Genomic DNA, 23,330 nt, shown 5'->3' on the forward strand with positions numbered 1-23,330 from the left:
TGGTTACTTTACAGTTGCTGAGCTGAGGTGATGACCCAGCCTGTCTAGGTGGCTTTGTGTAGTCACAGAATCTGTGAAGGGTGGGACAAGGCCGAGAAGGAGCTGACACCTAGCATCCGTCCTGTCTTGCTGTTCTTAAAGACAAGAAAGAACCTGGAGCCAAGGGACTCAGGTGCTTCTGGAAACCAGCCGAGGTAGAGCATAGTCCCCAGAGCCACCCTAAGAGGCAGCCATGCTACACTGAGTGACAGGTGTCAGATTTGGCGTTTGTTAGTTTGTTATACTAAGTGGTTTTAGCAGTCCTCAGATTCGCCCCAGGCCCTCTTCTTCCCTACATGGTCTCAAGGTCCAACCTTTGACCCTAAGCACTAAGACGCAGGTCTGGGGTGTCATGTAGCTTCCAGGTACATTAAGGAAGCCCCCCAACTCCCCGGCAAATAAACATGCTATCTCCATGTCCTCGACGCCTCTAGAGGACTCCAGAGCAGGCCGGGGATCTGGGAAAGATGGCGGTCCCCACTCCTCCCTACAGGGATCTCAGACTCTTGGTGAAATTGTTCGTACTCAGTGGAACCGAGACAGGCTTCAGAGACCTGCCCTTCCTCTCAGGATGAGGCGGCCCCTCCTCAGGTGGCGGTTTGCCTCAGGCTAAGCTGCTGTTGGTCCACTTCTGCTTTGCCCCGTGCTCCCCCAGTGAGGCCAGACATGCTCCAGGGCCGGGACCTGACCCGCCTGCACAGGGCCTTGTTTTCTGGTAGATGCTAGAGGCCTGAGAGGGGCAGGGCTTTACACCTGAGGATGCCTTCCCCTGGCCTTACCCGGAAGTCCCTCCACTTCCTGTGGTTTCCTGGGGACCATCTGCAGATGTCCTGACTGGGCTTGCCACCCTGACTGGGAGGCTGTGGCTAGAAAGGCAGGGTTTCACTTCTGTGTTTCAGGGTGACAAGTCACATGGGGTCCTCTGGCCCTCTCCTTCCTCCCTCCAAGTAGCTGACAGGTTTTGATTTTTTTGGTTTTTGTGGGGCTTTTTTATTTGTTTGTTTGGGGTTGTATTACTACTATCATTACTATTACTATTACTATTACTATTATTTTGGATTGTAGAAAGCCCACAGAGCCTCACAGCAAGGAAGAATCAAAGGAGCAGGGTCTGTCCCCAAGGTTGGGACGAGGGGAGTGTAAGCCAGTGCCTCATTTCAATTCTGCTCCTGTTGAATAGATGTGTCTCTTGCCCTCTCTAAGCCTTAGCGACTTCTTCTATAATTGAAGTCTGACTGCCTGTGCCACATGTTGGCGTTTAAAACACCGAGAGACCACATTGGGTGGTCCTCAGGTTGGGTGTGGCCCAGGTGTTCCCGAGTCTTTGTCCCTGAAATGCTCCTGGGAGGCGGGCAGTGTGCACATTCAGCTAAGGGAGCACCGAGGCCTGGAAGCTAGAGCAGGCATAAACCCAGGCCCTCCCCTCAGCCTGTCCATGGGGCTGGAGTCAGTGCAGGGCTCAAGGGGTGGGTGTGAGGGGCCTCAGCCTGGACTAGCCCAGGAGATGGTCAGCTGGCTGTGGTGGTGGTAGGGTGGGGCTTCGGGGATGCTGGCTTGGCCTTGGCAGCCTAGGGTAGTGCAGGAGGGGAAAGTAGTTAGGTAACCACCTTTATGGCCAGCACAATTTACACCATTGAGAACCTGAGGAGCCCAGCCTTGGGTAGGAGGGGTTCCAGGTACCGCAGTACCATTGTACCCCAGGCCACAGGGAGCCAGGGAGGTAGAGTCAGGGTGTCTCTCGGGAAGTTATAATAGAAGGACAAACTGAACCTTAAAATCTGGGGCTGCTCCTACTTGAGCCGTTCTGGACCTCCACTGTCTCCTCTGACGGGGTTCAGGGTCCCCCAGGGCATGCTCATCACCCCATACCCCCCAATCTGTTTCTATGGGTGAGGCCTCCCCAGAATGGTGGGAAAGTTCTCAGGTCTCTCTGTGAGCCAGGTTCAAGGGAAGGACAGTGGTCTGGTCTTCACCAGGACAGCCAGGCTTTACCTAGCAGTGGAGAAAAGTTAGACCAGTGGTCACATTGGCTAAGCATGTTCTGAATTGATGTAGGCTGTACGGGCTGAGGGCAGTTGTGACCTGGAAGAAGGGACTGCGTAGATAGTAGAGGAGCAGGAGATAGCCAAGCAGAAGAAAGGCATGTGCAAATGTCCTGGGGCTGGCAGCAGCTTCCCCTGAGTGCCCAGATAAGCACAGGGAGGCTTGAGTGCCATGGAGCTCAACTCAGGGGCTCTCTGCAGTCCATGCAAGGCTTGAACTTCATGCAGCTCCCATGGGCCAAACCCAATCTGTCACCTGATATATATGATATGAACAATAAAGTTTTATTGGTGTACAGTCCCACATTTCTAACTTCACAGCATCAAAGCAGAGAGCTGAAGAGCCGCAGGAGGCTGAGTAGTCCTTAGACCTTTATCAGCTGACTCTCTGGCCCTTTAGAGAAAAGTGTTTGCAGCTTCCTGCTTCAGAGGGTTTTAATCAGCAGAGCCTGGCCAGGGTCAGTCTCAGTTAGCATTCCCCTGCCCCAGGGATGATGCTGTGGGGACTGGGACCCCCGTGGCTCATGGGGGCACCACCATGGGACTAGAAGCGTTGGGGAGTAGAGGCAAATTCAAATTCAGGACCTGGACATGAGAGGGAGAGAGAGAAGAGATGATGAGGAAGGTCCCCAGTATCTGGCCCAGCTGGGAGGATTAAGAACATGTTGGAAGGAAGGGAGGTTCTGCCCAGGTTGGACTACAGGACCTGCAGGATGCCTGGCAGGTTCTGCTGAGCCGGAGGCGTTTGCGTTGCAGACCAGGAGTTGAAACAGGGTGTGGGCACGCCCATGATTTCAGGAGGGGCTCAGTGGGACCGGATGGGACTGGGGAGGTGGGAGGAGGCAGGCCTGGGGGGCAGTAAGAGACGCAGTGCCTCTGGGTGACCACTCTCTTTCTGCCCACAGTATTCATAACGGCGTGATCGCTGTCTTCCAGCGCAAGGGGCTGCCCGACCAAGAGCTCTTCGTCCTCAACGAGGGTGTCCGGTGAGTGGAAACCCATCTGTGCTGCTGGGGGTGGGGGAGGGAAGGCCCACACCCCACCCTCCCGGGCCCGCCCTTCTAGGGTGGAACTTGGACAGTGGCTTGAGATAATGTCCGCATTCCCTGCCGCCTGGTGCATTACAGAGGATATTTATTCTGTCAAAGAGGAAGGGCCCACCTGCTTAATGACCCACTGCCACTCCGGAAACAGTCCAGCCGCGGACACCCCTCATTTCCTTTGACCAGCTGGGATCCAGGTTGGGAAGCAGCCGAGGACAGAGGAGCCCTCTCAGACTGCTGCTGTAGACCAGGCCACCGCCGCTTTGAGAGAGTTTGCAGTCAGCATTTATAGTGGAAAAGGATGGAATTCCGAGTGGTCAGGCGACCTCCCCCGGGGTCACACAGATGACACAATGGGGCATTTCCAGTCTGTGCTATTAACCTCCATCCCTGACCCAGAGAACCGTATCCCTAGATCCAAAAGTTTATCTGCAGAAGTCAACAGTGAATCTTGCATGTGCTGGCAAAGGCAAGGCCTAAGGGATAATAGGACAGGGGTCAGCCACACCATATCCACCTGAAAGGGCCCTTATGTGGGTAAACTGAGGCCCAGAGTATAAAAGGGTCCTGGGGACAGCATGGAGGCGAGGTACCTCCGAAGTCCCTGTGCTTGCTGCTGCTCACAGTCCCCCACTGTTCACAGTGCATCTGTGAGCCTAGGGAGCCCGTTTTATAACAAATCTAAAGAGTCTGCTGGCCAGCCTGGGGTTGGCCAGTGAAGTGCTCCGACCTGGCCTGGCATGTGTGAGGGAGGCCCAGGTTCTGATCCCAGCATCACACACAGGAAAAGAATCTACAGGTACAGAGGGCACCCACATCTTTAACTCCGCAGAGTAGGTGGAGTCCAACACTGCGCCCCTCCCTTGGCCTTCCTGGTTCTGACTGCCACCTCCTCTCCGAGAGGCCTATAGGTCTTAGGGGCTGCCCTGCCTCCTAGGAGGGATTGAGGGGCAAGGTTTAGAGAAGCCACCCTGTGTCCCAGGTGTCTGACTAGAAAGCAGGGTGACGGGAGATGCTGACTTCGGAGACATAAGGTGATCTTGGTTCAGCTGCTTTTTCACCAGTGCAAAGCAAAACACCAGGCACCCCCAAATGATAGCCGTGGGCTTTCTCAGAGAAGTGTGCTCAGGCACGCACTTGCTGTGCCTTTAAGCCTTCCACGCACCACAGCCCTTGGGTCCATGACTTTATGTCTGTATTTTATAGATGATCATTGGCTGCCAGTTGAGTGGCATGGGTGGCTGAGCTAGAACCCAGGTCCCAGCTCCAGGGTCCGTGGTACCTTCCCACTTTAGTTCTCCATGTGTGGCCACATTGAATTAACTAGGTCTAGGGCTGGGAATGTGGCTCAGTCATCAGAGTGTTTGTTGACTGCTCATGAAACCTGAGTTTCAAGCCTGATTCTACATCAGTGGTTCATTCCTGTAATCCCAGCATGGGGAAGGTAGAAGCGGGAAGATCAGGAGTTCAAGGTCATCCCCAGCTGTATATTGAGTTTAAGGCCATCCTGACATATCTGAGACCCTGCCAGAAACAAAAATCGGCTGGGTCTGTTTGTGCTTCAAATGCATAGCTGGTCATCAGCTTTGATCCAGGGAGAGAATCCATGGACGGAACCATTGATGGCTGCGTTCAAAAGCTCCCTACCATTACCACAGGAAGGGCTAGTTAGTGACACAGTGTATCAGCTGTACCTAGGTAGGGCCAGTGAGTCACGACTGAAGATTCTGCATGACTCTTCCCCCCTTTATATATGTATGTATGTGCACACACATGTACATAGAGCCTTGTGTGGTTTGGTCACATCGACACCTCCAGGGACTTCCACCTTGAGATAATCACAGAGTGACCCTTTCTAAGCCCAGACAGTAGATCCAGCGGCGTGCCTGCAGTGCAGAGGGTAGCCTGCCCCCATGCTCCCTGGCCAGCTGTGGGCCAGTCACTGTCCTGAGCACTAGGCCACTGTGACTCAGTGCTATGCATCATGGACAGGGTACTCAGTGGTGTGAACTTGCAGGCCCGTGATGCACCTGCTCAGCCACTGTCCGCTGTCCCTAACAGACCTGCCTTTGTGCGCATGGCTGTGCGCACTGCTCCACGTGCAGTTCATAGACCATAAAATGCCCTGGTCAGTGTTGAGTGTGCTCATGTGCTTGTGTGGCTGTCACTAGAGTTCTAGTTCATTTTGCATCACCGCAGAAAGAGTTCCTGTCTTTAACAGCCCATCATTGCGCCCAGCCTGGCTCTTCAGGACATGTCGTACGAATGGCATCTCATGACACCATGCAGCTCTTCCCTTCATGCTTCTGAGGTCTGGCTTTTTTTTTTTTTGCTCCATCAGATAACCTGTGTGGCCTGCGGCTGTGAGTGCCGGGTCCTATGGCTGTGAGCAGCCTTGGACAAAAGATTTGGGGGTTTTAGCTTTTGTTATCTTGTTTGTTTATTATCTTCACACAGGGTCTCCATATTATCATTGCCAGTAACTCTCGATTTAGCTCGTGCTGACCTTGAACTTACAGGGATCCTCCTGCCTCCGTCTCCTGAGTGCTGGGATTAAAGGCATGCGTCACTGGCTGTAGTGTTGATGTTGAGGAGTGTCTCTGAAGACCTCTGCAACCTAGTCTAACATAGTCTTGAGATCCTCCTGCCTCAGCCTTCTGCCAGGATTGTGCCCAGGTTCCATGTTCAAGATTTCACATAGACGTGTGACATGGCTTCTCTTAGCATGTCTGGGTCTGTTGAGGGCTTGGGATTCTTTTGGGGAAGGCTCCCCACTTCTCACAGAGTGAGCAGCAAGTTGGGCCCACAGCCTCGAACTGTAGTTCTTTCTGGCTGAGAGTCTCAACTGCGCTGTGTGTACCACGGTGGCTCCCTGTGGCTCTGGTTGGCGTTTCTTGGTGACTGACGGTGCCAGGCGTCTGCTGGGTGCTTGCTGGCTGCTCGCGCATCTTCTTTGGAGAAGCATCACCTCGCATCCTCAGCCACATGTCGTGGAGGAGTCTTTACAGTTAGTTGGCCAGTTTGCAGTGTTTCCGGGTCTAGCCTGCAGCCCTCAGGCCATATGCATCCCTGGATAGCTATGAATGCCACCTGAAGCACTCCTGATGATATCCCCACAGCACACTGTCAAATGGCCGACACCCCTGGTGAAGTCCCGGCCTTTACCAGGTGCCACCTCCAGTCATTTTCTCGAGGTCCCAGGTCTCTTCACTTCTCCTTGGCTTTCTTCAGAGCATAGAGGGTTGACTGTTGAGAAAGGCTGACTGTTTCCCCCTCTTTCTTTTTCGATTTTGAAGTGATCCTCCTGCCTCTGCCTATCCCTGAGTGCTGGCATTACAGGTGATGCCACATGTCTGGCCAGGTTACCATTTATCCACCTAGCCCAGACTAGGGAGCCGACTTTGGGTTCTCTGACCTGACTCTGACCTCATCGTCTGCCTTCCCAATTTCAGTTTCTCCTTCTGGAGACTGATCGCTGTGAGTTCAAGACCAGCCTAGCCCCCATAGTGAGTTGGGAGGGCAGCCTGGGCTAATGTGAGTGGATGAACCAGCCTCACAGGAAAGGCTCTGCAGTGTTGCTTGTGAGAGTAGCTTCTCACGCAGCACGCTATCATATTTCGTGGTCCGTATGTGATTCGGGAAATTGCCTGAGTCAGCACTTTGTGTCAGTTTGGGCTGACGGGACACTGAGTGTATTCTGAGCATGTCCAAGGCGGACCTGGCCGCAGTGTTGCAGTCATTAGCTGGAATGCATGCCTCATTTGCTTTTTGAGACAGGGTCTGTTGTAGCCCAGGCCGACCTACAAACTAACTATAGCCGAGGATGGCCACAATCTCCTGCCACGGTACCCTGTTAGGTGCATACATTTTGGATGTGGGCATTTTCAGCTTCTGGTGCATGTGTGGGAACAGCACCCGCTCCACCTGGCCGTGCTCGCTCTCGCGGCCGCTGGTCACTTCCTCTTTTTGTTATGTTTTATGTTTGTGTTTGGTTTGGAGTTTTATCCCTTATGTGTTTCCAGTTCCTGTGTGGCTTAGCCTTTTTTTGTTGTTGTTTACAGTTCTGGGGCTTTGCAGATGCAAGGCAAATGCTCTACCACTGAGCCACCTTTCCAGCGCCTAGTTTGTCTGTTTTTATAAAGCATCTTGGCGATGGGGGCTGTTCCTGGGAGACGAGGAGATGGTGGAGTCACGTGCCTGGTTGTATGTGAGCTGAAGGGACAGATGGCCAAGACCAATCACAGAGCAACTTTGAAGGAAATGCCAAACTCAGCCACCAATCAGGATCGGGGAGGAGCTTATATTGTAGACACTCATTCTGGGGGAACTTAACTAGGACCATGCTGTTGGGGATGGTGTTATTTAAGCCCGGATAACTGAGATTTGTATGTGTCGGAACCGTGAAGGGTGAGGAACCCTGTAGTTCAGGATGATTACATCTCCCAAGTGGAGCTAGCAGCCAGAAAGTCTAAGACTTGTGCCTGGTTTGTCTCAGAACTCGAGGACTGTGCGGGTGTCAATGGCTGCATTAGTTTCCTTTCAGGCGCTGTGATTAAACACCGTGACCAAAGCAACTAACGGGAGGAGAAGTTTATTTGACTTGGACTTCACAAGGATAAGGGTCCATTGTGGTGGGGCAGCAAGGGGCAGGTATGGGGGCAGGAGCAGGAAGCTGAGAGTTCATCTTCAAACCCAAGCATTACACCGAGTAAACAGGAAGTGGGGCCTGGCCCCAGTGACTTTATCGAGACTCCATATCCAAGAGATCCCACAACTTCCCCAAAACAGCGCCACCATCTGGGGACTTAGTGTTCAAGTTTCTAAGCCTGTGAGGAACATCCTCATCCAAACCCTCTCAGGCTGAACTTCTTCAGGATGGGATCGGGGTGGGACATGACTCCACTAGAGATAGGCAGCACTATTCACAAAGTAGAGATTCCCGTGTTAATCTGGTCCCGGTTGTGTGGTGTGGGGCCAGTAGCTGACCTCTGTGAGCTGCTCCGGCCTCCACCATATAAGGGACTCCAGTCAGCGCCTGTCACTGGCTCTGTGAAGACTCAAGTTGGTGCTCATAATAAAGGGAGGGAAAGCCACTTAGGAAAGGAGTCCCCGCTGGCTGTGGGATTCCGAAAGGTAGTGATGGATGAGGCCCAGTGTTGCAGGGCCAGGCCTGTGGGTGTCTGTTTGAGGAAGAGAAGATGTATGGTCCCATTGGGACCCTTGGAATTCTCTTCTGTGCATATGAGATGCATAGGGAGATCCCTAGGGAGCCAGCCACTCTGTGCGTCATAGAGGGAAAATATTCTCTTGGGCCACTTGTGTTGCTGTGCTGAGCAGGTTGGTCCCTGGCTGCCGAGATGTTTCTAGCCCTCGCCACTACTGTATGACCTGACCTCAACTTGTTCTCCTCTGCCCTCCCCTACAGGCAGCTGCTGAAGACGGAGCTGGGGTCCTTCTTCACTGAGTACCTGCAGGTGCGTGGAAGGCTTGCTCTGACTCTCAGAGGAGGTCTATAGTGATATGACCTGCGACAGCCCGGGCAGGCTCAAGGCTGGCCACTCAGGGTAGATAGGGCTGTTTGGCAGGAGGGTGGGTCTTATGTCTTAGCTGCTTGTTGGTGGACTCCGGGGTGGGGGGTTCTTGGGGGTCCAGACCACCCTGGAATAGCTGTAGGTCAGTGATGGCACCTCTGTTGGCTTTCAGAACCAGCTGCTCACAAAGGGCATGGTGATCCTTCGTGACAAGATACGCTTCTACGAGGGTGAGTCTCGCCTGGGGCTGAGTGTAGCCAGCCTGGCTGTGACGTGGTGTGGTGGTTGTTCTGGGACAGTGGCATAGCAGATGCTAGGAAGGAGCAGTAGCTCTCTGGTGAAGATGGCTGGAGCAGAAGGAAACAGCACTGGGCAGCGGGACTGAGGTCTGAACTGGGAGGGGACCTTGGAGAGAATCTGTCCCCCTTGGGAGCTGCGCAGCTCCAGGTGCCCTGCCTGCTTCATCTGGCTGCTCTTGAGGACGGTGCCCTCAGCTTTTAATCACTATGATGAAGCCAACACTTTAAAGGATGTCTTAGTTTCATGTCTGTTGGTGTAATAAAGCACCATGCAAAAAAAAACAACTTAGGGGAGAGGGGGGTTATTGTGCTTACAGTTCCAGGGTACAGGCCTGGTAGCAGAGATATCAAGGTGGGAGTTTGTACAGTCATGTCAAGACCAGAGATGACGTGCATACTGCTTTCCGCTGTGCTCAGCTCTCTCTTACACAGTTTAGGAGCTCCTGCCTAGGAATTGGTGCTGCCCACAGTGGGCTGGGTCTTCCCATAGCAATTGACAATCAAGGCCAAGCCCCATAGGTATGCCCATAAGCCCAGCCTGATCTAGATTATTCCTGACTGAGCTCTTGTCCTGTGTTTGTAGGTTTTGTTGAGCTGGCAAAGATAACTGTTGCAAAGGGAAAAGGTTTATTCTGGTTCACGGTGTCAGGGGTCCCTGGACACTCGAGCTCATCACTGTTGGGCCTGGCATGAAGCCAGAGTCACATCAGAGAGATGTGGGTTAGCAAAGCTGTCCACCAGGAACGGCTTCTGTGGTCAGGAAGCAGAGAGACAGGGAGAGACCAGAGGCAGGGCGTACCTTTGTGCATCCGTTGTGTGTCTTGTTGCCGTGACAGAAGCAGCTTGAGGAAGGGTCTAGTTTGCTCATGGTTGCAGTCCATCATGGCGGAGAATAGCATGGCGGCAGAAACTTGAGGAGACAGGTCACATGGCACCCACAGCCAGAAAGCAGAGAGATGAGTGCTGCTCTCAGCCCGCCTCCTTTCGTCAGCCCAGGGCCCCAGCTTGTGGGATCCAGGGCAAGGCCTCTCTCCTCAGCTAATCCAGACTAGGAGCTTCCTCATATACATACCCGGAGGAGGTGATTCTAAGTCCTATCGGCCGCGACAGTCAATATTAACCATCACACCACAGTGCACTGTCTTCTGCCATGCCTCATCTCCCAAGGCACATTCAGCTCTGAACTGGCCCATGGGTCTGTCCTGTGATGTAGTCATGAGCCAATCACCTCCACAGCACCACCAGCTATGGACAAATCCATCAACATGTGAGCTATTTTAGGGGCTACCTTATATCCACACTGGATATAAGGGACATCAGGATATAAGGTATAACAGGAACCCCATTCCATCGCCTGAGAGATTCCATCTTGAGTCTAAATATCTGAAGACCAGAGAATGACCTTAGGGCAAAAGGTCACTGTCCCTACACAGGGACAGCAGGGATAGTAGGAGATTGGTCCACAACCATACTACAGGGAGGTTTGAGCCTTGTTGACGGGGCACCTCTAATTCTTTCTCAGGCCCCATAGTTCCAGCAAGCCTCTCTGCCTAGCTCAGCCCTCATCATAGGGCAGAGGACTTTGCCCTCCTGGTCCCAGCACCTCAGGCCCCTGGTGTCTGATGGTTTTGAGGTCCCAGGAGAGACTTGGCACTATGGCAAGGCTAGTAGTGTCTAGAGGACATTGCAAATGGTTACTGTATGCCAGGCCCTGTGAGCATGTGACAAGTACCTACTGTGTGCCAGGCCCTGTGCTGACTTGGGATCCCATAAGCATTTGATGAACACCTACTGTGTGCCAGGTCCTGTACTAGCTTCAATATACGGGCCTTTTATGTGCACCTACTTTGTGTATACTAGGCCCTGGCCTGGCTTCAGACTGTATTTCACAAGCACCTACTATGTGCCCAGACCTCACACTGGCTATGAGCTTTATGAATGCTGGCTGGGCGCCTCCCATGGGCCAGACACCAGGCCGTTCTCCACTAGGTTATATCCTAGTCGGTTTGCCGCCGCTGACCAGGTGGGTAACCCAGCAGCCCCGGGCAGGAAGCACATGCTCAGTCCTGCTTGGGCCACACTGGATACATGGCTGGTCAAGTGACAGAGCAGGTGACTGGCTTTCTGGAGCCCACTCAAGTCACTCACTACTCCAGGTGTCTCCTCCAACTGCTGGGCCCTGGGCAAATGACTGTCAGCCCACTTCAGAGAGTGAGAGGCTGAGGCCTGGAGTCCTGCCTGACTGACTCCGAGGGGACCCTCCCTCCCCAGTTCCATCATCTTCCTACATGAGGCAGGCCCAGACAGGAATGAGAACACCCTGAGAACAGTGGGTGTGGGCAGGAGGCCCTGGCAGCCAAGGTCCAGGGGGCGTCGGAGTAGCCAAGCCCCTGGATGGCGCTGTGAATGTTTGGCACCTGAGGGAAGAGGCCTCCCACACCCTCCTAACCCGCCTGACTCAGCACATTCCCCAAGGGGCCTCCCACTAACACAGACCAGGGGAGCCAGGGGAGAAGGGCGGCTTTGTGAGGCTTGTGGAACCTCATGACCTGTGAGGCAGGGCCTCCCAGGGAAAGGGAAAAGGAAGCCTGGACTTGTAATGGCCAACCTCTAGGCCCAGAGAAAGCGGCAAGCTCCAGGCACGTGTGGAGGTACCATGGGTATCATATACTGCAGCCTCCCCGCCCTCAGGGCCCATTTCTTACCACAAATGGGAGCAAAGAATGAACTGTGTCTACTCAGGGCCCAGGGGGAGTGTCTGGGGATCTGGAGATGGAAACCTACAGGGTCTGAGACATAAACCACATGTTGACAGGATAGTGTGACGAATGTCAGGTGCAGGGAAACTCTGGGAAAGGAAGGGTGGTGGTAGCTGTCCCTCGATATGGCCTCTAAGAATGGTCTGCGCAGAAGCTTGTCCAGCCTGTTCAGCCACTTACTGCTGCCCTGTGGGTCTGCCATCTTATCCCCCCACCCCCACCCCGCCATCTCATAAAATCCGCCCCCTTGAATCCGGGAAGCTGCCTGTACCCTAAGCCCGTAGCTGCTGGAGGGGACGGACACGTGGAGTCAGATGGTAGCCTCCAGAGAGCAAGACTCCAGGAGACAGACCTCTGCCATCATTTCCCAAACTAAGTGATTCCTGGAGTCCAGAGAACAGCCTGGCACCTCACCAAAGGCCACCCAGGAGGCCGCAGGGGTCTGTTGCCCCCGCCGAGGCTGCTATCTGCATTTTCACACCCACAAGCCAAACTCAGTGTAGCCAGTGTGTGTGTGTGTGTGTGAGTATCCCGCACACACTCCTCTGTTCCTGCCTGCCTGTGCAGATGCTTCAGCCCCCTACTAGACAGCCTTCGACGTTTCTCTGTGGTGGGCACCATCCCTGGAGCCTTCCCTGCATGCCTGTGGACTGGAGCTGTACCCGCCTGGCTCTCCAGGTTCCTAGCACCCTGGGGTTGAATAAAGGAGACTGACATCCCAGTGAAAGCCATCGTGAGCCTCAGCCTGGCGCCCTTCCTCAAAGCTTTCTGCCCCACCTCTGCCTGGGGCCCAGTGAGGGTACACACATCCACTGGCTGCAGCCTACCAGCAGCAGACACAGGGTACCTTATCATCAAGCCCTGGGGACGTACCCTGTCCCTTACATAGAGGGTGCCACTAGGTCTGGCTGGAAGAACTTTCTGGGGCTCCGCCATAGCCACAGAGCAAGGCTTTGGCCCTTGTCCGTGTGTCTGTCCGTAGCCTCCGCTGACCCCACTCCCCGGCACCCAGCCCAGTCCACAGTCCCAGGCAAGAACCCAGCCAGGGATCAGGCTCTCCTTCTGGGTCTCTGACAGCACACAGCTCCAGCTGGGGCCTGGATTCTGTGTTTTACAACATCTGCTTTTCTGTGGTGTGTCTGCGCTGTGGGCTAGAGGACGACCTTCTCTCGGTGGCACACAGCCCTGGCTGGCGCCCAGGGCCACCCCACAGCCAGCCAGGACTGAGCAGCCCTTCTTCCTGTATGATGGCAGAAACTGAAGGGACTTTGTGTTCGGGCAGGACTCGGAGGAGCTGTGAGCATCCGCCTGCCCCGGGCATTCCCGCAGTCTCCTTGCCTCTGGAACCAGGTGTGGGCCACCCGGGAATGTGAGAGCTGTCAGACAGCCCTGGGCGGCCACACACAGAGGCCAGGCTGCTCCTGGGGCCAGCTCTCTGTTCCCCACATCCTCGCTCCACACGGACCTAGGGCTTCCCATGACGGAAAATTCTACAAGTACTGGAAAGCTGGGCTAAGGCGTCCACAGACTTCCTTGTTGCCATAGAAATCTGGAGACAGACAGACAGGCTGGCCAATAGTCAAGGACGCATCCCTCCCTGCTCAGACCCACATAGCACCGGAGTCCTATGGGACACACCAATGAGCCTGTTTGCCCCTAGACCCAGTGGTCGTTTGTCTCAGCTGCCTACCCTGGTGACGAGTTCCTGAGTTTGCAAGCCACAGAGTCATCTTGGGGCACCTACCTGCCCTATTCCCTAACACCTACCCACCTGTCAGGTGGTGCCACTCAGCCTGAGGCCAGCCAAGTTCCTACATCTTATCCAAACTCCACTTTCTCACACAGCTGCTGCTTTGTCATGGCCGGGTAGGGTAAGGGTGGGTGTCACATGTCCAACATATGTCTGTCTGAGAAGCCAGCCCAGATACCAGACAACTCTCCAGGAAGTCCTCCCTGCCAGTCCTCTGTCCCATCTCCCACAAGTAGGGTGAGATGTGTGGTTTAGGTTCTGAGAGGGAGCCAGAGCCTGGCCTGGGTCTCTGACCCTTTACTCACTGTCTTCCCCAAGGCTGGTCTATGTCCTGCTTCCCTGCTATATAATAGTAGGTGTCTGGAGCCATTGGGGGCTTGACTGTCCCCAGTGCCCAATGTCTCAACTAGGGGATCTATAAATGGATGGACAGAGGGTAACAGGCAGGTGATGAGGGGTCTGAGACCAGCTCTTGCACAAGCATGCCCAAGGGGGACAGGAACCAGCTGCCAACACTCACCAGGCTAAGGACCCTCCTGGTTTATGTCCCATCTGCTCTAGATTGTAAACCTTACCATGTCCCCCTTTACAGGTGTAGATCAGGCTGGGTAGCAGAGCGCTGTGTGGGGGTGGGGGGATGGGGGGCAGGGGGCCTTCTCAGTGCTCCTCCCACTCTTCCTTAGCTCCCTGTCCTGGGTTGGTGAGTCTGCTGCTGTGTTCAGGACACACTGTAATGATTCCTTGTGCCCACAGGACAGAAGCTGCTGGACTCACTGGCGGAGACCTGGGATTTCTTCTTCAGTGATGTGCTGCCAACCCTGCAGGCCATCTTCTACCCTGTGCAGGTTGGTGTGTTCTGGCTGGGTGCGTGGGAGGAAGGGGACCCTGAGACAGCTGGCTGTAGGAAGGAGGACTCCAGCCCCGACGACCCCTTCTGTACTAACCCAGGCTGTCCCTTACAGACCAGCTGAGCTTAGCTGGCCTGGGACTCCTAGGGCCTGGAAGGCCTTGCGTGCGGAAACCCACTGGCAGAGATCTGCTCTGCATGGTAGAGAAAGCCCTGCTAGATGAGGCTGCAGCGAATCCTGTATCTTTAGGACAGGGATAGAGTGTGGGGGGAAGGGTGGGCGTCATTGGGCCCTTTCCCACATCCCACCCTTGACCTGTGGTAGAGAGAGAAAACTGTAACAGCTGTGTGCCAGCTTGTCTCTTCCTGTGTCCGCAGGGCAAGGAGCCATCGGTGCGCCAGCTCGCCCTGCTGCATTTCCGGAACACCATCACCCTCAGCGTGAAGCTGGAGGACGCGCTGGCCCGCTCCCACGCGCGTGTGCCCCCAGCCATCGCACAAATGCTGCTGATATTGCAGGTGGGACGGGGGTTTGGGGACCCAGGACTGACTGGGCAGGGAGCGGGCAGGTGTGGCTTCGGGGCTGGGACATAAACCAGACCACAGTTACTTACTTGTTGCGACAACTGGCTTCTGTATGCCTGGTCAGTTACCAGGGCCAGGCCCCCACTCCCGCACATGGGTGTACACTCAAGTGTGCTTGCACACACACACATGCACACGCACGTATACACACCTACCAAGTTTTCCAGGCACTTAGTACAGATGGACTTCATCAACAAGGCTAGCTCTGGAGAAGGGACAGTGGCCAGCTAGGATGGCTGGATTAAAGGGACTTGCTCCAGGACTGAAGAGAGTTGGACCACCAGCAAGCACGTGTGCCCCCGCATCTGACACATCCCCTTACCGTGCCTGCCGGCTCACCGTGCAGAATTCTCACAGCCTGTAGTCCTGCAGGACTTACAGGTGCCATCAGCTGCCCCATCTGACTGACAGGAAGATATTTTGCTGTTGGAGGGATTGTGGCCTCACTAGGATTCTCATAAGCACCAAAAACCACGTTGCCATGAATTCCCCCATGCGTGTGGAAGTCCTTATAGGGTTTGTAGGCTCAGGCCTAGGGCCTGAAGGAAATGTTAAAGGGTTCATAGCAAGGAATGGGCTGCAGTGTAGGGGCTGCAGCGTAGGGGCTGCCCTGGGTCAGAGGCTCATGGTCACCGTGGAATGAAGCCAAGTACAAACCTGTGAGTGGGATTTCATAGACTGTGTCTAGTCTGGCCGGGCAAGTGTGAAGGGACTTAGGAGAGCTGGAAAGTCAGGTATGTGGTGCTGGGCCCTGGGATTCCATTGGAGGAGGTGACCAAGGCCAGAGCAGGGCTGCCCCCTGCTGGCTAGTGCGCCTCCCGTGTCTTCCCAGCCATGCTAGAGTTCCAGCATAGCCTCTATACCACAATGGCTTCCATTGTCCCCCACTGCCACCTCTCCCAGACTGAGTGGCTTTGCTCTAAGACCTCTATGAGCATGTCTCCTGACCTCACCTTGGTCCCCAGGTGAATCCAGCCTGCGCTGTTTTAAGTCTTGAGTTGCTTTGAGGTTACAGCTTCTAGTCAGTGTGTTTAAAGGACCTACTGTGTGACCCTGACTCACTCCTAGGATCACAGCTCTTCCTGAGGGTCCTGGGGTGGGGTGCTGGTTACACTTAACAGTCACGTGTGAATTAATAGGGATGACCGAATCCTTTTATTTCTTGGGACGAGATGTGACCTCATAAATTTACAGAAGTAAAAAAAAAATTTACAGGAGTAGAACAGGTAGGGTGTGGTGGAACACACGTGCAATTCCAGACCCCAAGAGTCAGAGGCAGGAGGGTCTCACACTGAAGGCAGCCAAGGATACGTAATGAAACTTTATGCCAGAAAGATCATGGCCTAGGGACCCGGCTAACCTGGCTAATAGCCTTTCCTGGGGAGTACCAACTGTCTCTCAAAGGACCACACAGGGCCCCCAGCACACCAGGGCTCTGTGACTTTATAAGTGTAAATCACCTCATGTGGCTATAAGGGCGCCCAGCCTCCTGCCTGGGACTCTACCTGGGGAAGGTAGAGGAGAAACAGGCTTCTGCTGGACCAGGGTGTGTGACCCTCATTCCCCTGCAGGGAGTCCATGAGTCCAGGGGTGTGACTGAAGACTATCTGCGCCTTGAGACATTGATCCAGAAAGTGGTATCTCCATACCTGGGCACCTATGGCCTGTACTCCAATGAAGGGCCCTGTACTCATTCCTGTATCCTCGGTAGGTACGGGCTGGGGCTGGGGTGACAGGGTTGGAAAACCAGGATCCCACAGGGGACAAGCTACAGTCACACAGAATCTGTTTCATGCACCTGTCTAGCCTTGCTAGACCTGGATCCCCCAGGATAGAGGATATGTTGGAGGGTTCGGGGCAACCTCCAGAACAGTAATGGCTCTCCACAGAGACCCGCCATGCAGAGAGCCTCCACCATGCCCATCCCCAAGATGACATACCTGTGCTAGCTCAGGAAGGGCTACAGTGAAATTAGGCCCCAGAGAGCCTGCTGCGTCCCTCAGAAGCCTGCCATGCCCTCCCTGTTCATTCAACAGTGTCACTTGGCCACTTGCTGTGTATCAACTCGGAGACCAAGCTGAGCCTTCCTTCATGGCTTTGGTCTAGCAGGAAAGATGTGTCAGTGAGCCGCCATGTTGATATCTGGGCGGCAGAAGTGGGTGCAGACTGGATCGTAGGAACAGGCCAGATAGGGTCATCCTGTGGGCTGCTACCTAGGGTATAAAGCCCTAGTACTGGGTGTCTTCCAGCTCAAACAAGTTAGAACTAGGGAACTCTGGAACACCTCCCAGGTCCTGTTTGGCTGTAGACACCACATACCTGGCAACCCCGCCTGATCAGAGAGGCTGACAGCTTGTACTCAGGAATGCCACCCTATGGACACTATTGGGCATTGCAACGTCCTGCATAGAAGCCTTTCTTCTACTTGGCCAATGGATTTTGGCTCTGTCCACACTCTACACAGCCAGCGAGGCCTATTAACAGCTGCTTCATAGCACTGCCTCATCCTGCAGCCCCTGCATGCAGGCTTGTGCCCTGGGTGCCCAGTCTTTCCTAGGAAAACACTGGTGCTTCAGATCCATGGGCTTCCACAGTGAAGAAAATAAGACTGACATGGGGTCATTCACAGGTCACTGACAGCTCACAGATCTGAACTTGGGCAGCTGAGGTCGCACTGCCTGTTCCGGCCAAGGCTGGGAATGTTAACGTTCTCCAGCTAAGGCAGGAGGCTTGTGCCCCTCCTTAGCAGCAGGCTGGGCTGGTCAGTCCAGAACTAGTGGCCACTGAGCCTTTTATCGGGTGGCCCTTTTGTGGATAGATGCTTGACCAGAAGCCTCTGCCCAAAGGTGGGACTTGGATGCTCAGAGAACACGTGGCCAGCTGCCACCATCCTAGTATGACTGTGTCTGTTTCTGCAGAGAAACGGTTCCTCCGCCGCTCCCGCTCTGGGGACATCCTAGCCAAGAACCCAGTGGTGCGCTCCAAAAGCTACAATACCCCCCTGCTCAATCCCGTGGCTGAGCATGAAGCAGAAGGCACAGCAGCCGGTGGCACGAGCATCCGCAGACATTCAGTCTCTGAGATGACATCTTGTCCGGATCCCCAGGGCTTTGCGGACACGCCCGGCCAGGGCCCTTCAGGGACCTTCAGGTCTTCTCCAACACCCCACTCAGGGCCTTGTCCCAGCAGACTATACCCCCCTGCTCATTCCCCCGAACAGGGGTCAGACCATGGCTCCCCACCCACCTCCAGCCCTGAGACACTTGTGGACCAGATCCTGGAGTCCGTGGACTCAGACTCCGAAGGGATATTCATTGACTTTGGGCGGGGTCGATCCAGTGTGTCTGACTTTGAGTCAACGGGTGACCGGCCAAGTGTTGTGTGATAGCCTGAGGTTAGTTCATGTTTTTACTGACCCCTGTGTGTTTGTGTGTCTGTGTATGTATGCGTGAGAGACTTGTTACTGTTTCCTAACCTTGCCAGCCCCCTGTCACTGCCTCAAGTCTCTTTATACTCCCAGTCTGTTGGAAAATCCACCCGACTCCCCCTAACTCCGCTCACCCCAAGACTGATTGGGACACCCAGTCGGCACCACCCAGATACATACTCAGCCACCTGGAGGATAGGGTCACCATGTGCCCCCCTTCTGTCTGCCCCACCCTCGGTGCCCACACTTACCCAGGAAAATGTGAAACCAGTGGGCTCTGCCTATGCCAGCCCAGCCTGGCCTCCATAGTGACGGGACTCAAGCCACAGCTAGACCTGCCTGCCTGCCTCCCTCTGCCCTGGGTGGCCACAAAACAGGAAGGCATGAAATAAAAGTTACAGCTCCAGGCTCCTGTCTGCCCCCTGGTGTCCTTCTGGGACCCCTCCACTTCCCTGACCTCTCCCTCCTGTCAGCTGCATCCCCAGGCTGGGGTCAAGGCTGCTTTTTCTCAGGTCCAGTGTTGCTATGTTGTCTTGGCAGGAGGACCTAAGAAGCACATAAGGAAGGCCCGAGACCTTGATGGATGCTGCTTTGGTATAAAACAAACCCTACTGTGGGCCTCAGGTCCTAGTCCCAGACATTGGCATTAACCCGATGCAGAAAGGGGTCACAAGACCTACTGATCTTGCTCTTGGGTGAGGGTTGCTGAAGACCCCGGCTAGGTGGAAGGGCAGCCCAGCTTTCCCAGAGTCTGAGGGTGGTCAGGACCTCCCTAGTCCACAAATGGGCTGGTCCCTCTGCCTGCCCTTGGTAAATAGTGCTCTGAGTATTGGCAGGGTTGTTCTGGGCCTGCACTGGCCCCGCAGCATAGCCTGACAAGCTGTGCCAGGAGTAGGCCTCTGACAAGCCATGCCTGGAGTAGGCCTCTGTCCCTCTAAGGTGCCCTTTAAAGAGCCAGAAGGAGTGAGCCCCTGCTGGACCACATGCTGATCCCCTGCCGCAGATGCTTCAGAGCTCTCTTGGGCCTTAAGTGGTTGTCCACTGAGAATGGGAAAGCAGGCAGACCCAGGGGCAGGATGGCCAGATCTGGCCCGAAGTCTCTTTATACTCCCAGTCTGTTGGAAAATCCACCCGACTCCCCCTCACTCTGCTCACCCCAAGACTGATTGGGACACCCAGTCGGCACCACCCAGATACATACTCAGCCACCTGAAGGATAGGGTCACCATGTGCCCCCCTTCTGTCTGCCCCACCCTCGGTGCCCACACTTACCCAGGAAAATGTGAAACCAGTGGGCTCTGCCTATGCCAGCCCAGCCTGGCCTCCATAGTGACGGGACTCAAGCCACAGCTAGACCTGCCTAGGACAGGAGGAAGCGACTTCATGCTCGTGGGCCCCTGGGATCTGCTGGAGATAGAGGATGGAAGAGCTCCCCCTCAAGCCCAGGGTGGGGAAAACAACCTGTTCCAGCCAGAGATGGCCTGTGGAGTGGAGCTTCAGTGTTGCCTCTAAGAGCACACGGTCACCTCACAGGGTAACTTAGGGTGTTCATCATCGTGCTGGATGAAGAAGTCAAGGCAAGAACTAGGAGGCAGGAGCCGATGCGGAGGCGGTGAGATTGCTGCTTGTTCTCCATGGCTTGCTGTCTACATAGTCCTGGCTGTTCTGGAACTCACTATGTAGACTAGGCTGGCCTCCAACTCATGGAGATCTGCCTACCTTGCCTCCTGAATGCTAGCTAGAATTAGAGGCCTGTACCACCACACCAGGGCCAGCCTGTGTTCTTATAAAACCCAGGACCACCAGCCCAGGGGTGACCCCACCCGCCATGGGTTGGGCCCTCACCCATCAAACACCAATTAAGAAAATGCCCCGCAGGCTTACCTGCAGCTCTAGCTTACAAAGCATTTTGTCAATTGGGGTCCCCTCATCTCAGAGGACTCTAGCCTGTGTCAAGCTAACATAAAACTGGGTGGCACACAAGGCTTTGGAAAAGTGCTCCCCGGAGATCTGGGGGAGTAAGAGCCACCCCAAGATCGAGACATGCAGGGCGTCAGGCAGGAACCTGAATTGGGAGCAAATGGTCACGTTCCTAGCTAGAAGCTAGCAGTATCGCCACAGGCCTTCAGGGAGAAAGCTAGGCCTGGGTCCTGGCTTAACTCTGCCAACCTGCCTCCTTCAACACCATCAGAGTCATCATCAACCCTCACTAATCTGGAACCCCTCTGAGAGGTGGAAGTGGAATTATGGGTAGAAGGTTCCGCTGCATCGGTTCTACAGTAAGCAGTATGAGCAGTGCTAACTGGGTACGCGAGGGGTCTCTGGAGTGGTGGATCTCAGCCTTCTTAAGGCTGGGACCCTTTAATAGAGTCCCTCAAGATGTGGTGACCCCCAACCATAAAATTATTTTGTTGCTACTCCATAACTATAATTTTGCTACCAGTATGAATTGATAGAGTATATGTAAGAAGTAGGTTCTAACGTCAGAGAAGGAATGGACCCGCCAGTGAGAGCGAAGGCAGGCGGGCCCGCTAAGAAAGCAAGCGTTCTTCGTCCGTGCCCCATACATAGGCTTCTCCCAGAAGGCGTGGCCCAGGTTAAAGGCGGATCTTCCCACTTTAAAAGATCCAGACATATTAGAAGTGGGTCTTCTCACTTTAAATGATTTAATTAAGAAAGAAAGAAAAAAATCTCTCACAGTTGTACTCAGCCGCTTGGGTTTTAGTTAATTCTGGTTGTAGTCAAATTGGCAACCAAGAATAGCCATCACACCAGGTGAATAGAGACAGGTGCGCCAGGATGTGACATGCAAATACATTGCTAGTTGAAGGAGCCGTGAGCCCGGAGGCCCACGTTCTCGCTTTGTGAAGCTATGTGGGGCTTGTGCTGGCTGAAATGAGTTGTTTCGTGGTTTGTAGTCCCCTCCCCACCCGCTTTCCAGACAGCTCCAGCTTCCTCCCACTGTCCCAGTGCCTGCCCTGTGTCCTAGCAATTACTATCTCAGCACAGAGCACGGGAAGCCAAGTATGGGGCCAGAGGGGGCTCTCGGTGTCCTAGGCTGATTGCATGGTGTCCGTGGGCCCGCCTCCCTCTGCAGACCCGCATGTGCGTTTCTGCTACCCGTAGGGTTGTCACAGTTGACAAGCCCTGCCGACTGATCAGAGGTTCCAGCACACAGGGAAAGCATGCAAGAAGCCCGCACGCTGCCAGCCATCACGGGAAGGAACACCGGGCCCTACCTATTGGCTGTCAGCCCTGAGCCCTAATCCACTCTCCTGTGTGTGTGTTGGGGGGATCTAGGGAGCCCACAGGAAACAGGTGTTGGGAATTTTAATTTTTTTATGATGTTGAGAGGGGTTGATTAAACTTGCCTTTAATCCCAGTGCTTGGGAGACCAAGGCAGGTGGATCTCGGTGAGTTCTCAGATAGCCTGGTCTATGTAGCCAGTTCTAACAGCTCAAGTGATGTGACAGAAACAGTGTCCCAAAACAACAATAAAATGACATTGGAAACATGTATTCAACTGGAGTGACCCCTGATGACTAATGACCGCTTGGTGAGACTTCCAGAACATTCCATCTCTAGGGCTCTTGCCTTGTTCTGTGCTGACTCCCAAAGGCTTCTGGGACAATCCTTCTGTGGAGAGGATGCTGTCATGGCCCTTAAAAACTTGTCGTGGAGGAATGTGTGTCCATCTTTCTTAACATGCATGGCAGGTCATTGGAGATGTCAGTGAACCCTGGGGACACACACTCAGGGCAGGGTTCACCGCTAGCAAGCTCTAGCGACTCTGCCCCGTCACTAGACTTTGCTGATTCAGTTGCAGATGCTGTTGCTTAAGGCTGAAGATGTGGATCAGTGAGTGTGTAAAGTGCTTGCACAAGGTACTGTGCACAAGGCCCTGGGTTCTATCAAAGGGTGACTCCCCCTCTAATCCCAGCACTCAAAATGAGGGTCAGGGTCATCCTTAGCTACATAGTTAGTCTGAGGCTAGCCTGGACTATGTGGACCCTGTCTTTTTGTTTTGCTTTGCTTTGCTTTGTTTTGAGACAGGGTTTGACTATGTAGCCCTGGCTGGCCTGGAACTCTCACTATGTAGACCAGTCTGGCTTCTAAGTCACAGAGACCCCCCTGCCTCTGCCTCTTGAGTGCAAGGATTAAAGGTGTGTGCCACTACTGAACCTTCGTCTTTTTTTTTTAAATCACTTTTCCGTCCAGTTATCAGACACCTGGGCTTTATCTCCTGCTGCTTAGAGGCAGAGGCGGCCCAGGGTCGTGCGTCTCAGCATAGCTAATGGCAATTTGAGGTACATCATGGCCTCCCATGAGGCCCTGGTTAGTGTTCGTGTGAGTTAAGCTTCCTGTCTGGCCTCTCCTTCACACCCATAGGTCCTAGGACCCAGCAGGCCACAGGGTCCCCACCCTGTCCCAAGCCCAGGCACCATACACCCTGCAGCTCCTGTACCCAACTCACAGCAGCCTGGCCCAGATGTCACAGATGGGGATTAAGGAACAGTGTCCCTTCGTCCCGGTTCTGTGCTGTTCCCCAGTGCCCTTTGGGATGAAAGCCACTTTGGCGGTGAAGGTCATTCCTTCACAGAGATCGCCTCCCCACCCGCTCCCTGGCGAACACGATCTCGGCACAGGATTGTACCTCCTCAGGGCCCTTCCCAGCGGTCTACCTGGCTGTGGCCTCAGTTCTTGGAGTTCCCAGGCCTGTGTCTGTGCCACAACGCAGGGAGAGGGAAAAAATGAGCCCCACCATTACTCTCTATACCGTTGAAACTTCATCCAAGATCCTGGCAGCCTGCTTCCTGAAACTGCAGGGCTCTTCCCACCCTCACTGTGAAAAGCCTCTCTGTCCTACCTCTACAACGACACTAGGACATTGGCTGAAGTCTCAGCACACACACACACACACATACACACACACAATGTCCCTCACGCATGTGTGCACACACACCCATTCCTACTTACACGTTCACATATACATACAAATACATAATCA

General features: G+C 54.3%; 1 protein-coding gene across 7 annotated transcripts in view; it reads left to right on the forward strand.

The window, feature by feature from the left end:
• The window catches only part of Prr5 (proline rich 5), a 44,020-nt gene extending 22,180 nt beyond the window's left edge, over positions 1 to 21,840 (forward strand). For 6 of the 7 annotated variants that reach the window (XM_052160199.1, XM_052160195.1, XM_052160198.1 and 3 more), the window contains 7 exons: positions 2,987 to 3,067; positions 8,550 to 8,598; positions 8,828 to 8,885; positions 14,217 to 14,308; positions 14,689 to 14,829; positions 16,467 to 16,602; positions 17,814 to 18,730. In XM_052160199.1, coding sequence (XP_052016159.1) covers positions 2,987 to 3,067; positions 8,550 to 8,598; positions 8,828 to 8,885; positions 14,217 to 14,308; positions 14,689 to 14,829; positions 16,467 to 16,602; positions 17,814 to 18,280 — 1,024 coding nt within the window. In that variant the 3' untranslated portion in view covers positions 18,281 to 18,730. Of the gene's footprint in view, positions 1 to 2,986; positions 3,068 to 8,549; positions 8,599 to 8,827; positions 8,886 to 14,216; positions 14,309 to 14,688; positions 14,830 to 16,466; positions 16,603 to 17,813; positions 18,731 to 18,862 lie in introns of those variants that run through there. The other variant, XM_052160194.1, reaches the window with a different exon arrangement.
• Positions 21,841 to 23,330: the final 1,490 nt, after the last annotated feature.

This window comes from Apodemus sylvaticus, chromosome 17 (assembly GCF_947179515.1).
Source record: "Apodemus sylvaticus chromosome 17, mApoSyl1.1, whole genome shotgun sequence".
Lineage (NCBI taxonomy): Eukaryota > Metazoa > Chordata > Mammalia > Rodentia > Muridae > Apodemus > Apodemus sylvaticus.